Source organism: Nycticebus coucang, chromosome 10, assembly GCF_027406575.1.
Source record: "Nycticebus coucang isolate mNycCou1 chromosome 10, mNycCou1.pri, whole genome shotgun sequence".
NCBI classification, from domain to species: Eukaryota; Metazoa; Chordata; class Mammalia; order Primates; family Lorisidae; genus Nycticebus; species Nycticebus coucang.
In genome coordinates, this window is record NC_069789.1 from 109,425,093 (window position 1) to 109,440,345 (window position 15,253).

General features: G+C 57.0%; 2 protein-coding genes across 5 annotated transcripts; one reads left to right on the forward strand and one right to left on the reverse strand.

Annotated features, from left to right (window-relative positions):
- The first annotated feature begins 9 nt into the window (after positions 1-9).
- Positions 10-1,165, forward strand: LOC128595464 (cytochrome c oxidase subunit 6B2). 3 transcript variants are annotated; one of them, XM_053604085.1, is made up of 4 exons: positions 10-303; positions 413-542; positions 801-901; positions 993-1,165. In XM_053604085.1, the coding sequence occupies exons 1-4, from the start codon at positions 301-303 to the stop codon at positions 1,044-1,046; spliced, it is 288 nt and encodes a 95-aa protein (XP_053460060.1). In that variant the 5' UTR covers positions 10-300; the 3' UTR covers positions 1,047-1,165. The 3 variants fall into 3 exon arrangements, with proteins under 3 accessions (XP_053460060.1, XP_053460061.1, XP_053460059.1); XM_053604086.1 differs by having other exon boundaries at positions 10-298; XM_053604084.1 differs by having other exon boundaries at positions 288-303; positions 413-576.
- Positions 1,166-5,221: 4,056 nt separating this feature from the next.
- On the reverse strand, positions 5,222-13,426 carry KMT5C (lysine methyltransferase 5C). 2 transcript variants are annotated; one of them, XM_053604071.1, is made up of 9 exons: positions 13,314-13,426; positions 11,388-11,639; positions 11,067-11,232; positions 10,614-10,723; positions 9,811-9,974; positions 9,620-9,639; positions 6,996-7,132; positions 6,655-6,842; positions 5,222-6,357 (listed from the first exon to the last, which is right to left on the reverse strand). In XM_053604071.1, exons 2-9 carry the CDS (start codon positions 11,495-11,497, stop codon positions 5,864-5,866), a joined length of 1,389 nt encoding a protein of 462 aa, XP_053460046.1. In that variant the 5' UTR covers positions 11,498-11,639; positions 13,314-13,426; the 3' UTR covers positions 5,222-5,863. The 2 variants fall into 2 exon arrangements, with proteins under 2 accessions (XP_053460046.1, XP_053460045.1); XM_053604070.1 differs by lacking the exon at positions 13,314-13,426 and adding an exon at positions 13,069-13,298 and having other exon boundaries at positions 11,388-13,016.
- Between the last annotated feature and the right edge of the window lie 1,827 nt (positions 13,427-15,253).

Sequence of the window (15,253 nt, forward strand, 5' to 3'; positions counted from 1 at the left end):
CTTCGCAGAGATTAAAAGCCTGAGTCTGAGATTCAGTCAAAGTCTTGCCTCGGTGGCTGTGTGTGCGCTCACGGGCTGCAAAGGGGGAGTCGGATGGAGGAGTGTCCAGCGACCGCCCCCTGTTCCGAGCGGTCCCTACGTAGCCGCTCCCATTGGCTGGCGTTCCAGAGACCCCAGCCAATCCATTCAGGGGTTAGTGATTTTCCCGAGCCGGATGAGACCAATTCCCCTCCCCATCAGAAGCGAGGGTTACCCGGGGAACCGCAGACGGAACTGATCCGGTGACCGGCGGACATAAGTATGGTGAGGGCAGGACGGGTGGGGTTTCGGGGGTGTGGGGACCAGGAGCTGGTTGTGGGTTCGGGCGAGGGGTACCCCTTAGGCCCCACGGAGCCCTCCTCCCGCTCCACAGGAGCTGCCTCTTCCGTTTATGTTGGATGCTGATGCCCAGAAGCCCCCCATGGGAAAATGGTCAACGCCATCCTTCGACCCTCGCTTCCCCAACCAGAACCAGACCCGTAACTGCTACCAGAACTTCCTGGGTGAGACCCGGTGGGCCAGTTAGGAGGGAGCAGGGTGAGTGACGAGGGGAAGCAGGTAGCAGCGGACCCCACATGAAGACCCTAGAGACTGTTGGGACGGGAGGCGGAGCAGGCCCAGGTGGTCGCAGAAGGCAGAGCCTGGCCTTAGAGGGGCGCCGGACCCACCACGAGGGGCGGGATCTAGCTGGGGCAGAGGGGTGGGACCCGCCGCTGTCTGGGCGTGGCTGGCCGCATGGCCCCGCCCACTGCGCCCCGCAGACTACCACCGCTGCGTCAAGGCCATGAACCGCCGCGGGAAGAGCACGGAGCCCTGCGCGTACTATTTCCGCGTGTACCGCTCGCTGTGCCCAATCAGCTGGGTGAGCCGGAGGGCGAGAGGAGGGATGGGTGGAGGGCTCAGGTGGCTGAGGCTGAGCTGGCGCCCCGCTGCCCGCTTTCCTGCCTCCTCAGGTGCAGCGCTGGAATGAGCAGATCAAAGAAGGCACCTTCGCTGGCAAAATCTGACTGCTCGCGGCTTCCTCTCCGAAGATACGCCCCTGTAGGCCGGCATCTTCACGCCTCTCCGAGACCCGAGTTCGGTGACCACTCAACCCCGCAATCTCTAAGCCGCAAATAAAGTTATATCGTTGCTGATGTTTCTTCTTCTTCTTCTTTTTTGTGAGACAAAGTCTCAAGCTGTCGCCCTGGGTAGAGTAATGTGGCATCACAGCTCACAGCAACCTCAAACTCCTGGGCTTAAGCGATTCTCTTGCCTCAGCCTCCCAAGTAGCTGGGACTCCAGGCGCCCGCCACAACGCCAGGCTATTTTTTGGTAGCAGTTGTTGCTTAGCAGACCTGGGCCAGGTTTCAACCTGCCACCCTAGGTATATGTGGCTGGCGCCCTTACCAACTGAGCTAAGGGCGTCTCCGATGTTTCTTCTTAATGCCCAGCCAGCGACATGTTGACAGGGCAACTTTTTTCCTCCCTCCCTCCTTCCTGCCCTCCCTCCATTCCCTTCTTCCTTCTCTCACTCTGTTGCTCCAGGTACAGTGGCATGGCATCATCATAGCTCACAGCAACTTCAAACTCCTGGTTTCAAGTGCTCCACCTGCCTCAGCCTCCCAGGTAGCTGGGATTATAGGCGCCCACCACCACGCCTGGCTCATTCTTCTATTTTTAGTAGAGACAGGTCTCCCTCTTGCTCAGGCTGGTCTCCAACTCTTGAGCTCAAGGCATCCACCTGCCTCAGACTTCCAGAGTGCTGGGATTACAGGCGTGCCCCCACCGCGCCGGGCTGTGACTCTGCCTTTTCTGATAAGTGGGGCGGGGGCAGGATGGCTGCCCTATCACACAGAGTGAGGACAGTCAGGGAGGGCCATGAGGCAGGAAGAAGGATCAAGCCATGTGACTCCAGTCCCCTCCCTTTCCTTTCCACAAGTAGGGGCCTCATCTTGACAACACCAGGCAGCCAGCCCAGGTTCCTCCAGATCTCAACACTTTCCCACCCAGTGGGTTCCATGGAGCTCCTGTCAATCTCCACAATCACCTGTTGCCAAGTGTTTCCTAACCTTCCCTCTCACCTGGACCATTTCCCCAGCCTCTTCCCCCACCCCACCCCCATTCATGCTGTGGAAGGCACTGAAAGGTCATCTTTGCGCACCCAGCACTTGCTGCACCCCACCACCACCACTTTCTGGGCTCTCCACCACTGTCTATCATGCCCTTGGCTCTGCCCAGCCCCACCTCTCCCCTAGAACATCGAGGTTCCATCACATGAGCCACTTACTTCCCACAGGTTCCCCTGTGCCTCACCTCCATGTGGTCAGCACCTGGGTCCAGGGCCAGAGCAGCCACTAACTCTGCTCTCCAACATTGTGCTGGACAGTGAGACTAACTGACCAGATGGACAGCTTGGGGATGACCCCATGAAGCAGCTCTGGAGCTTCTGGAGCAGGCCTGCTCCCTGGTCCCTCCCATGTCACCATTACCCAGCTTTTCTGTGACCCTTTCAAACTGTGAGCACCTTAAATTATCAAGAGTCCCTCTGAGTTTTCCTTGGCTCCTTCTCCATCCAGTAGCCACAGCACTGAGGTGTATTCTGATTCCAGGTGCCCCTTATGGTGTGGCCTCTAACCAGGACAAGGAGTGCCACTTGACAGAGCAAGGGGGTGTTCTGACCTGGTCCTGCCAAGGTCTGGCCAGGAAACCAGTTTGCCTGGAGCACTGGCTTCCTGACTGTTGCTGCCTGAGGCTGTCAGCCCCCCACCACACACTGGACCTTAGTGGCAAAAGCAGTCTCATAAGGCCCTATTTAACCTCGGAGTACAAAGGTGACTGTGACTAGTCATGATGACTTTTGGGTAACCCTAGACAAGCTTCTTGACCTGTATGAACCTCAGTTTCTCTAGTTGAAAACTGAGATGGCTCAGGGTCCCTTTTATTTCTTTTTTTGACAGTTTCACTTTGTCATCCTCCGCAGAGTGCTGTGGCGCATACCTCACAGCAACCTCAAACTGTTGGGCTCAAGTGATCCTCTTGCCTCAGCCTCCCAAGTAGCTGTGGCTGGGACTATGGGTGTCCACCACAACGCTTGGCTATTTTTAGAGATGGGGTTCTCACTCTTGCTCAGGCAATCCAACCTCCTCAGCCTCCCAGAGTGCTAGGATTACAGGTGTGAGCTACCATGCCCAGCTCGGGGTCCCCTTATCAAAAGAGGTGGGGCAGGCTGGGCACCTGTAGCTCAGTGGTTAGGGCACTGGCAACATGCTCTGAGCTGGTGGGTTCAAACCTGGTCTGGGCTTGCTAAACAAAACAAACAAACAAAATAGCTGGGTGTTGTGGCAGGCACCTCCCTAGCTACTAGGGAGGCTGAGGCAAGAGAATCGCTTAAGCCCAAGAGTTTGAGGTTGCTGTGAGCTATGATGCCAAAGTGAGACTCTGTCTCAAAAAAAAAAAGGCTCAGTGCCCATAGTACAGTGGTTATGGCATGCACCAAGGCTGGAGGATTCCAACCTGGCCCAGGCCAGCTAAACAATGACAACTGCAACAACAACAATAAAAAAAATAGCTGGGCGGCACCTGTGGCTCAGTCAGTAAGGCGCCAGCCCCATATACCAAGGGGGGTGGGTTCAAACCCTGCCCCGGCCCAACTGCAACCAAAAAAATAGCCGGGCGTTGTGGTGGGCGCCTGTAGTCCCAGCTACTTGGGAGGCTGAGGCAAGAGAATCGCTTAAGCCCAGGAGTTGGAGGTTGCTGTGAGCTGTGTGAGGCCACGGCACTCTACCAAGGGCCATAAAGTGAGACTCTGTCTCTACAAAAAAAAAAATAATAATAAATAAAATAAAATAAATAGCCAGGTATTGTGGCATGCGGCTGGAGCCCCAGCTACTTGGGAGGCTGAGGCAAGAGAATCGCTTAAGCCCAAGAGTTTGAGGTTGCTGTGAGCTGTGACGCCACAGCTTTCTACTGAGGATGCCATAGTGAAACTGTCTCCCAAAGAAAAAAGAGAGAGAGAGATGGCAGGAGGGACTAGAAGAGCTCAGAGGGTTGGCTCTGCTCCATGATGACCTATCCACCACCTGCCCTCCATGCTGCCCTGCCTGCCTTGCCCAGGGCACACCCAGACAGGCCATCTCCCTATCTCTGACCAGGAGCTGAGAGAGACAGAGTGTAGGTGAGGGTACAGGGTGTGGACTTGGCTTAGAAGGGCCCAGGTATGCAACGTCTCCAGGGCCTTGGGTGATGCCTGTGCACACATCAATGAGAAGGGTCTGTCCCCAAGGGGCACAGTGGGGTATCAGAACCAGGGAGCACTACCAGCTGCCCTTATTTCCTTCTGTAGGAGGGTTGCTGTGAGACTTAAGAGACCATGGCAAGGGCCCGGTGTGGTGGATCATGCCTGTAATCCCAGCGCTCTGGGAGACAGGCAGGTGGATCCCTTGAGTCAGGAGTTTGAGACCAGTCTGAGCAAGAGCAAGACCCTGTCTCTACTAAACACAGGAAAATTAGCCAGGCCTGATGGTGGGCACCAGCTACAGCGGAGGCTGAGGCAAGAGGATCACTTAAGCCCAGGAATTTGAGGTTACAGTGAGTTGGGCTGACACCACAGCACTCTAGCTGGGGGACAGAATGAGACTCAAAAAAAAGAAGAGAGACCAAGATGATATTGAGTTAAGGGATTAACCAGAAGCAATGAAGAAGTTCATTGTTCTGTCTCACATTCAGAGTAAAGCCCAAAATGACCTGGCTGAGGATGGCCCTATCAGTGTTACCTTCCCCAAACCCCTCACCTGATAGGTAAGCCCCACCAGTCCCATCTCTCAGTTTGGGCTGAGGTATGGGAGGGCATATGATTGAGAAGTGAGAGAAGGGCTCCCAAGTCCCCTTGTGCCCTTGGGCAAGACACTCGGCTTGGCCCAAACTTGGCCCAGACAGTTACCTTGTCCGGAAAGAGGGGAGAATCCTTTCCCAGGATGTGACAGGTCTGAAGGCATTTTTATAAGCAGTTGTAGTGGTGACAGGTGACTGGCCTAGGCACTCCAGTCCCCAGACCTGCTGCCCTTCACCTGTCCCTAGCACTCTCACAATAGCTCTCAGGACCAGGGCCTGTGCTGCTCTGCCCCCTCCCCCACTTCCCAGCAAGACTGAGGACCTCACCCTGACAGCCCCGCAGCATATAAACATAAAGAACTTGTAAAGGTGCTGTTTATACAAGGTTTAATAAAATAAAAAGTTCAAGTGCTTCCAACCCCCCCCCCCCAGCAAACCCCTTTCTGGTGTTGGGGAGGGGAGGACACCCCCACCCCATAGCACCAGGGATAGCACCATGAGAAAGACGAGGTCAAACCCGGCCTCCCTGAGACCTTTGGGGGTGGTGGTGAGGACATACCCCCCCAGACACTCCCACACACTCCCTTCACCTTAAACAGTTGCTGAGAGCAACTCCCTTCTAGGGAGTGCCACCCCAGGTCAGTTCTACTTCCTCCTGAGGCCTGGGCTTCTGGGAAGAAGCCACAGGGTGGTCCCCACCCCCTTATGGCTTTGCTCCCTGGGGAGGATCTGGCTAAGGGAGGGGGATGGCTCCTGCAGTCCTGAGGTTGGGGCAGGGTGGAGAGGGCAGCAAATGGCCAGGGCTCCCTGCAGGGTGAGGGTGGCTCAGGGGTCAGCAGTCACAAAAGGTCAGGGATTAAATCCCTGGCAGTGTCCAAACCAACCCCTTGCCCAGGGTCAGAGCTGTGTTGGGATGAAAGGTTAACTCCCTCCCAGAGGTCCAAGGGCTTTTTCTGGAGGGGCAGGAGCTAGGAGAGGCCCCTCTCTCCTGCCTGTCCCTCCACCCAGCCCATCACAGCCCATCTTCATGGACATCCAGGTCGATGGAGCCATGGCTGACCACTAGCCGCAGGCGCTTGGGTGGGGAAAAGGAGGCAAAAGCAAGGGCCTGCTTGGGTACCAGAATGGGACCTGGGGTCATGGTGGGGGCAGGGGTGGCTGGTGGGGCCGAGGCCAGGCGGCTGAGGTCCACACGCACCACGTAAGGCAGCCCATAGCGCCGGGCCCAGTGCCAGTCCTGCTGTGGGGCCCAGCGGGCATGAGGGTGCTGGCCTAGTGCCACTAGGGCCTCTGCCTGAAGGCGGCAGTGGGGGCCGCAGCCTCCCCAGCGATGCAGGGAGACACGGGCAGCATGGGGGATGGGAGATGCTGGGGCCCTCTGTGGCCGGGGACGCCGGCGCTTCCGGGGCCGCACTCGAGGCTGGAACTGAGGCAGCCACTGGAGCCACAGGGGTGAGGTGTCCGGGCGGGCACTGCAGGATGGCAGGTATAGGGGTTGGCAGGCAGCTGTGGGGGTGGGGGAAAGGCCACATCAGCAGGGCCTGGCAGACCCTTCCCTGGACATCCTAGACTCTTCCTTGCCACTCTAAGTTCCCTGAGAGAGCCAGTAGGCACTGTCCCTTCACAGGAGGACAACATGACGAGACAGGCACATATTCGACAGTAAGGCCCCTCAGAGAACTGAGAGTGGCAGGGAAGAGTCTAGGGTGGGCAGAGAGCTCAGAAGTGGGACAGATGACCACAAAGGGAGGAAGTTAAGGGGCTTGAGGATAGGTTGTCAGGATGGCAAGGAGAGGTGCTCACCACAAAATGGGTCTTGGCGCAGCAGGGACGGGTGGGCACAGGCCCATTGGCCTAGTAGGCCCTGCCAACCAGTGCTGCCAAGGCCTTGCTGCAGCCGTCGCTTGGTCTCCCGCAGTTGGTACTTGTCTTGGGCCCGTGGTGGCAGGACAGGTTCCCTGGGTTGCAATCGGAAAGCTCCTTCTCCTTTCCTGGGGGGTGAGGGCAGGGGAGAGGGTAGAACTGGGTGAGTCAGGGATAGAACCTGAGGAGGATGCATTTCCCGGCTCAGAGACCCCAGGGCCCTTGGGTAGCTGGCCTGTCCTGACAAGGCAGACCCTGCCTATTCCTTACCCCATTCTCACCTCTCACAGGTATAGCATTCACAGTGCTCATTCTTTTCGCCGAAGAAGCCCTCGCCATAGAAGCACGTCACCTCATCCCCCGGCTCGATGTCCCGGAGTACCTTCACACAGGCTGCGTTCCCGTCTGCGGGCACAAACTGGGGGCCATGCCCACTCAGCACCCCAGCCTAAGGCTCAGGGCAGGAGCTACCTTGCTCTCCCACCTGGCTGGGTACCCTGGCCCTGGTCCTCTTCTGGGTCAGGGTGAGTCCCCAGGAAATACCATTAAGACAGCGGTTCTCAAACTGTGGGTCTGACCTCTTTGTAAAAATGAAAATACATCGCATTATGAAGGTTGAAAACCACTGCATTAAGAGGTGACTGCCCTGGCTAGAGCCTGCAGAGCCTGGACAATCTGCCCATTGGCGGGGACTCCACCCCTCCTTGCAGGACAATGATCTAACCCGACCTCCTGGCAGTGTGTGGTGCCAGTTGTGGTGACTACTCCCTCCTGTCCTGTTTCTCTGGCTTCTGCAGCTGCACACCACTCTCCACCTCCACTAACACACCCAAGCCCATCCCCTCTTGAGCTGCCCACTCTCTGCCAGACTGTGTCTTGGCAGCAAGGTGAAGCTCTGCCTGTCTTGGGCTTCCCTCCCACCACCCCATATACCACACTCTAGCCCTGCCTCTGGGATCATTTGCCTGGGGGCTGCCCCACAAATCCCTCAATCTCCTCATCTTCAGCTCTATTCAAGAAAGGGGATGACCACTGTCTACCTGTCCATCCATCCACTCAAGCCTGACACTGACCCAGGAGTGGGTGGCCCTTGCAGCCCATGTGCCTGATGGTCCCCAGAACAGGTAGCACATCACCTCATGCATACTTGTTTCCTCTGGTCCCCAGGATCCAACCCAGAGCCAGTTTCTTATTACCTCTCGCTGACAAGGTGATATAAACAAACCTCCCATTGTGCACTGGGAGGGATCTCCTCTGGCTCCCCAGCCTCATGAAGCCTCAGCACCCACCCCAAGCCATGCTTGGGCACCCCAACCCTCTGGTGTGCTGTGTCCTGCCTGGGATGCCCTCCTGCACCCCCACTTCTTCCAACACCCAGCATGGCACCACTTCTGTGAAGCCTGGCAATTCTGGCTCATGACTGCCCTCTCCTGTGTCTGAGGTGGCTGGCGTTTAACCACCTTCCAGAGACTCGGGATGTTGCTTTCTGTCCCACCCAGCATCTGTGTGTGGGGCCAAATTGCAGAAACCAGTCTGCAGTCTCAAGTAGTACCATGTGCCCTCATCACCATCCTAGGAGGTGAGGATTCTCCCCACAGCTGAGATGAGAAACCCAAGGCCGGCGGCGCCTGTGGCTCAAGGAGTAGGGCGCCAGTCCCATATGCCGGAGGTGGCGAGTTCAAACCCAGCCCCGGCCAAAAACCAAAAAAAAAAAAAGTTTTAATGCTCAGGGCAGTGCCTATGGCTCAAAGGAGTAGGGTGCCAGCCCCATATACCAAAGGTGGTGGGTACAAACCCAGCCCCACCCAAAAACTGTAAAGAGAAACCCAAGGCCAGGGCAGCTCAGCCAAGACTCCAACCCAGTTCTTTTTTTTTTTTTTTTTGGCGGTTTTTGGCCTGGGCGGGGTTTGAACCCACCACCTCTGGCATATGTGGCCGGCACCCTACTCCTTTGAGTCATAGGCACCACCTCCAACCCAGTTCTGATTCTGGAGCCAAGGTTCTGAAGCCCAGCCACAACCATAGAAGGCTGGAGCGGTCTGCACTCCAGGGTGCCCACCTGAGGCCTTCCTAGAGCAAGCTCTCCTCAACCCCTCTGCTCCCTCACACAGGATGGCTGTGGCACCTCCCCAGCCAGCTGCTCTACCACACTCTGCCGGCTGCCTGGACAGCATCTTGAGTCCTGGCCTTTGGGCTCTCTGGCTGCTGCTTTCTGTCCCTTCATCTCACACTCCCTGCTCATATTGGTACAACTCTTGGCTGGCTTTCAGAGAAGACAGACTGCCACCAGCATCTGGCAAATCCAGGCCTGGCGTGACTGTGCAAATGGCCTGACGACACTGGCCCAGCTAGTCTCTTCCTCCTCTCCTGACAGCCTTGGAAACACCATCTACTTTGCCCATTCTGAAGTGATGCTGAGGGTAAGAAACTGCTTTGGTAAGTGGGAAGCAACCTGTATGTGACAGCTTCCAACTCTTTTATTTTATTTATTTATTTATTTATTTTTGAGACAGAGTCTCACTCTGGTGCCTTGATGTCATAGCTCACAGCAACCTCAAACTCTTGGGCTCAAGTGATTCTTTTGCCTCAGCCTCCAGAGTAGCCCAACTACAGGCGCCCACCAAAACGCCCAGCTATTTTTCTTTTCTTTCTTTCTTTCTTTTTTTTAAAGAGGCAGAGTTCTCTCTCTTGCTTAGGCTGGTCTCCAAACTCCCAAGCTCAGGCTATCCACCCGCCTCAGCCTCCCAGAATGCTAGCCTCGGCCTCCCAGAATGCTAGGATTACAGGCACCGAGCCCAGCTCCAGCTTCCAGTTCTTAATTGACTTAGTCCTCCCCCCCCCCATCCCCCGCTCTTAGCACTCTTACTTCTCACCCGCCCACTCTCCAGGTATCTCTAGGTCTTACCTTGCAGTTGGGTTTGCAGTCTGGAGCCAGAGGGCGGCGGGGGAGAGAAGAGGTGGATGAGCTGAGCAGTAGGAGCCCCGCCTCTGCCCCGCCCCTGCCCCTTCACCCCTCCCACCCAGCGGGCCCCGCCCCTGCCCCTTCACTCCTCCCACCCAGCGGGCCCCGCCCCTCCGCTCCAGCCTTGCCCTCACCGTGATTGATGAAGGCCGCCGGGCCCAGCCAAAGCTGCGCGCTCCGCTTGCGGGTCGAGTACATGATGCTGAAGTCGTTTTCTCCAGCCCTCAGCAGCCCCTCATCTGCCTCCCGAAGCTCTGCGATGCAGCCTACAAGCAGCTCCAGCTTCTCATTCTTCTTCCTGCCAAGAGGCCAGGCCCGCAGGGGTCGGGGATCTCTGGCTCAGAAGTGCCCTGATACAGGGGCCGGGCATGCCTTGCCTCCAGCCAGGGTGGGCTCTCCTGCTCCCACCCACAGTCTTCAGGAGAGCTCACAGGGCACAAACAGCCCCGCCACCCCTCTACCTCAATCTCTCCTGTTCTACTTCAGTACTCTCCAGTCCTGTCCCTGTGAGCTCCCTGGGAACTCTGGTCAGTTCTACTGCAGTCCTTAACAGCTGTGACCAGTAGTACTACAAGTTGATAAAGCTGCACCCGCAGGGGCAGGCTGGCTCTCCCTCACAGTAACCGTGGGGCTTGGTGCCAGACAGAGACTTAGGTCAGGATGTAAAAAGGACGAGGTCCTGAGTAGAGCCTAGCTCTTCCCTGGCAGCTCCAGGAACCCTGGGTCACATTTGGTCTCATCCTCCAGCTGTACCATGGGGGTCAAAATGGATCTTCCAGCCCTGTCCTTCCTGCAGTGCCTGGACTGGGCCCTCTATCTTCTGAGCAGCCAGCCACTGAACAGGATGGTCTCTGTCCTACCCCCTCTGGGCTCTGTCTCCTTCAAGGGCACAGGGCTTCCTTTCCCAGCAGCTCCTGAGGGAGCCCTGCCCTCTTACCAAGCACGAGTGGACACAATCTTGGCCCCGTTGGTCTCCATGGAGTAGCGGGTGCAGGGCAAGATGGTAAAGCCGCTTTCCGGCAGGAAGGCACGGAGGTAGCGATAGACCTGGTGGCAGTGAGGGATGGGGGTGAGGAGGTGGGGCAGATACATCTCTGGCCCCCTCTCTGTGGGGTTCTAGGCCTGCTCTGCCACTGACTCACTGTGCGGTCTTGGGGCCTCAGTTTCCTCATCTGTCAAATGAAGAGATTGGACTCCATCTCAGATGCCCCCCCCCAAACTGTCCTCTCCTAGGATTCTCTGAGCCTCACCTCAGATGGTCCCAAGGGCTAGGAAGTCAGGGGACCCACAGGGGGTGTGCCGAGGGGCTTTAGGGCATCTGCTGGGCAAGGCCAGGAGAGAAGAGCAGGGAGGACATGCGGCGAGTTGGGGGAAGGGAGGGCTCCCTCACGTGGGTCTTGAGGGCAGCCTCCTGCCGTGGGCCCCGGCTCTGAAAGTAGTGGGCCATCCAGCCTCCCAGCGTCAGGGTCCGGTATGCAGCCTCCAGGTCCCGCTGCCTCAGGAAAGCTTCCAGTGCTGTGCGCAGGTGGTGCTGTCGCCGCAGTGGGGGCATGGGGCTGGGGGAGAGGGTACACCTGGGTCCCAGGACCTTCCCAGGCCCCACACCCATACCCACTTGGAATTAAGGGGAAGACCAGACTGAGGGGGGCAGCAGCGCAAGGAGCGGGTTCCTAACCCCTTGGGGCCCACCCTGACCCCCAAGTCCCCTCACCTGATGTTCATCTTGTGGGTACGGAAACCGAGGTAGGGGTCCAGGACAAGGCTGGTGGCTAGGTCGTCGTTCTCACACAGTTCTCGGGCAGTCACTCTGTCAGGGCCCATGGTGCCCTGCGGACCATGCTGCCTCTGACAGAGAGCAGGGAGCACGTGAGGGCACAGCCAGGGCAGGGCCAGGGAGCCAGGCCTTGTGCTTGCCCCTGTGCCACTTAGATGTGTGCACCTCTGGCCAGCCCTGCAGTCTCATCTACAAAACAGGGAGAAAAGCAACACTTCACAGGGGGCTCATTGGAGAGGAAATGTAACAGGTGCTTTTGACAGTGGGGTTGCCCAGAAGAAATGGCAGCCATCCTCATAGTCAGTGTCCCCCCCCTCAGCCTGCTCCACAGGACAGCCACAGTCTCCAAATGCATGCAACCCCTACAGCCCCCACAGCCCCTGGATGAACACAGCACACATGCTTGCTGCCTGCCTGACACGTGTAAACGCCCCCCAGGCTGTATGCACATGGAGATTCTCTGTCACACATAGGAACACACCTGCACAGATATAAGTCCCTGTGGGCCCAGGGAATCCTGACTAATTGGCGGTCCCAGATAACCCTGAGATTTAGCACTGCTGGGAAGCTCCACCTCTAGAAAAAGTCAAAGCTTCCTGCCACCCACCAGGACCTGAAGTTCCCGCCCTCCCTGCCCAGCAGGCCTCTGTGGGCCTGAGGACTGGCTGGAGGCTCAGGGTGACGCCCCAGGCAGCCTGAACTGAGTGAGGCAAGGAGAGTGGAGGAGGAGTCCTGGCACCTGCTTCCTCTCCAAGGACTCCAGTTGCTGGGGATCATAGAAAGCAGGGGTGATGGGAGAGAAATGAACAGTATGCCAAGGCAGAACAGGTTGTAAATTATTTTAAAAAATTAAAAAGAGGAGCAAGGAGAGAAAACAAAGAGGTTAAGAAAAAAATAAAACAAACCCCTACCACTGACAGAGGACCTGTCCTGCACCCACACCTCAGCACTTCAGGCCCATCTGCGCCCTGGCAGAGGAGTAGATGGGGAACGGCAGAGAGGGGGGAGCTGCAGAGACATCAGGAAAAGCTGGAGCGGTTAGGAGAGGGGTCTATAAAGCTGAGGGGAAATAAAGAGGGGGCACTCTGAAGGGAGAGGAAGCTGGAGGGGGCCTGTGGGTAAAGACAAAACCACATAAAGATGTGCTCAGAAGGCTATGGAAGGAGAACGGCCACAGATCAGGGACTGAAGTGCCGCGGAGGGGGAAGTCAGGGAAACCTGGGGGCCAGGGACAGCAAAGAATGGTCCAGTGAGGGTCCCGGGGAAGCAGAACGGGGCCTGGGGACGTCCTAGGTCACCCTGGAGCGGCCAGAAAAGGCAGAGAAAAGGCCTGGGAAAAGTCTCAGGAGAGTGAGAGAAGGGTCAAGTAAAAGCTCAGGGGCAGGGGAGCAGGGAGAGGACTGAGAGGTGCAGGGAGGGGTCTGGGTATGCACGGAGAAGAGGCCAGGTAGGGGGTGCGGGAAGAAGCGAGGAGGAAAACAGGGTAGGGGTTACGCTCTGGGGGTGCAGGTAGAGGCCAGAGGGCGATAGGAGTCCAGGAGAGACTCTAGGGGTGGAGGGAGTGACCTGGGGAGGCGAGAGAGGGGTCAGGGAGAAGCCTAGGGGTGCAGGGAGTGACCTGGGGAAGCGAGAGAGGGTCAGGGAGAGAATCCCTGGTGCAAAGAGAGGCCTGGGTGAGAAACTACAGAGAAGGGGCTGCAGTGCTGAGGCCCGCCGGTGGACCGGGAGACTTGGGGCTCCAGGACACGAGGAGGGGCCGGGCGGGGTGGGGGACAGTCGGGGCGGGGGACGACTGGGAGCCAAGGCAGCGCGGGGCGGGGCCCGTGAAGGGGCTCAGAAGTCGGGCCCCGCGCCGCCCCTCACCCGCTTCTCCTCCTCCTCCGCCTCCTCCTCCGGCGCCCGCACCACCGCCGCCACCACCTCCCACTGCCTCCTTCAGCTCTCGTCAGACACCGTCGCCGCGCCTCCCTTCTGCCCGACCGGCCCACCCCGCCAAGGCCACCATGGCTGTCTATTGGTCAGGGCCACCGCCACTCCTTTGTCGCTTTGGCGTACATGCCGCTCCCATTGGCCGAGCCTTACGCTTCCCCTCCCCTCCTGGAATCCGTCAGTGCCCCGACAAAACCCCGTCACGCCCGCTCTGTCGTCAGGCGCCGCCAACTGCTGTCAGTGGCTCACACCGCTGTCTTTTATCCGCTGTCATGGAAACTTGTCCCACCTCCTCATCTGCGGCAGCCTGACTTTGAAGCCATCATTGGCTGAGAGGGCCGTCGCTCCAGGTGAAATTTGGGTTGGGTAGGGTTATTCGGGTCCAAGTGGAAAGTGGGCGGGCTCTATCAGCTTCAGAGCTCAATATTATTGGCTCGTCTTGGGACGGCCTATCCTTCCATTGGCTAAGGTCTCCGCCTGTCACATGAGGTCTCTTCCTCCCTGTTCTCTTTCTCAGTGGAAACCTTGGCCGCAGGAGGGAGAAAGCCGAGGCGAGCGGACTGACGGGAGGCAGCGAATGCGGGCTCACCTCCGTGGTGCCCCGCCCCGCGAGGCCTGTGGTTGCCGAGGCGACAAAACTTTATTGACAGCCCTGCCTGGCTACAAAGAGCTGCTCAGTCTTCCTTCCACGCCACCCTTCCTCCCTCTCCCAATCACCCGGTTTTGTCTGGGGAGTACCCACAAGAACTCTGTAGGGTCTTCCCGCGGCATATCGGAGAGAGAGGAGACTGAGAACCTGGGGGCTTTGGAGACAAGCCCTAACTCATGGGGCGCCTTCCCTCTAATTGGGATCTCCCCCGTCCCTTCAATCCTGGAGGCAAACATAATTAGCAATTCACCATAATTATGCCCAGAATAATAAGCTCTATAGTCAGAACAGGAGGTCTTTGTTTGGTAGTTTGTATCACCGCGGTCGTGCATTGCTTAATGCGTCCAAGATACCTTAGGCTATTTCGTCATTGTGTGGACATCATAGAGCAGCATTTCTGCAAAGCCAGCAGAGCCCGTGACCCACCAAGGAGTGTTTGCTCCTAGGCTACAAACCCGTAAGGCAAGTTACTGTACTGACTACTGCAGGCAACAATGGTTAAGTATTTGTGTATCTAAATGTAGAAAAGTACAGATGACTGACATGGTCGTTTTGTGGCACATGACTACATAGCTATATATAGTGTGTGCTTAGAACAATTCTTGGCACAGAGTAGACACTTTGTTTACACGTATTGAGTGAATATGGAGATGACCAACCCATGAGGATGAAGCTGATGGGGTTCTACAATGCTCTGTGACTTTGCTGAACCTGGGCTTGGGGTCCCCACCTATAAAACAAAGACCAAGTGCTGGTTTGGCTCCCAGCTTCCCATTGTTCATGCAATTCCTTCTTCATCTAGAACTACTCCTGAGGTCCCATGTTTCACCTCTCTAATCTCTCCTGAGCTTTGAAATATTCCCCAACCCAAGGTATCCCTCCAGTTAAAAGTAACACACCTTTCTACCATCACTATGGCCAGGTGCTTGCTGGGCAGAGGAGAGTCAGGCCTGGAACTTGCCTTGGAACAGCACTCAGTCTATCAAGGAGACCAAGATGAACAAAAGTGGCTCTACCAGGGCAGGGTGAGCCCTGCTGTAACTTAATGGTCACCAGCCATTAAGGGAGGGAGATGGATGACCAGCTCCAGAGGAGAAAAGCAGCCTTATCCAGGGAAGGGGACAGTAAGCTGAAAAGATGCCACACAAAAGTCATATCAGTATGTATGAATCTTAAAAGTACAGTCCCTCAAAAAAAAATATAGAAAAAAGTATAGTCCTTCTAC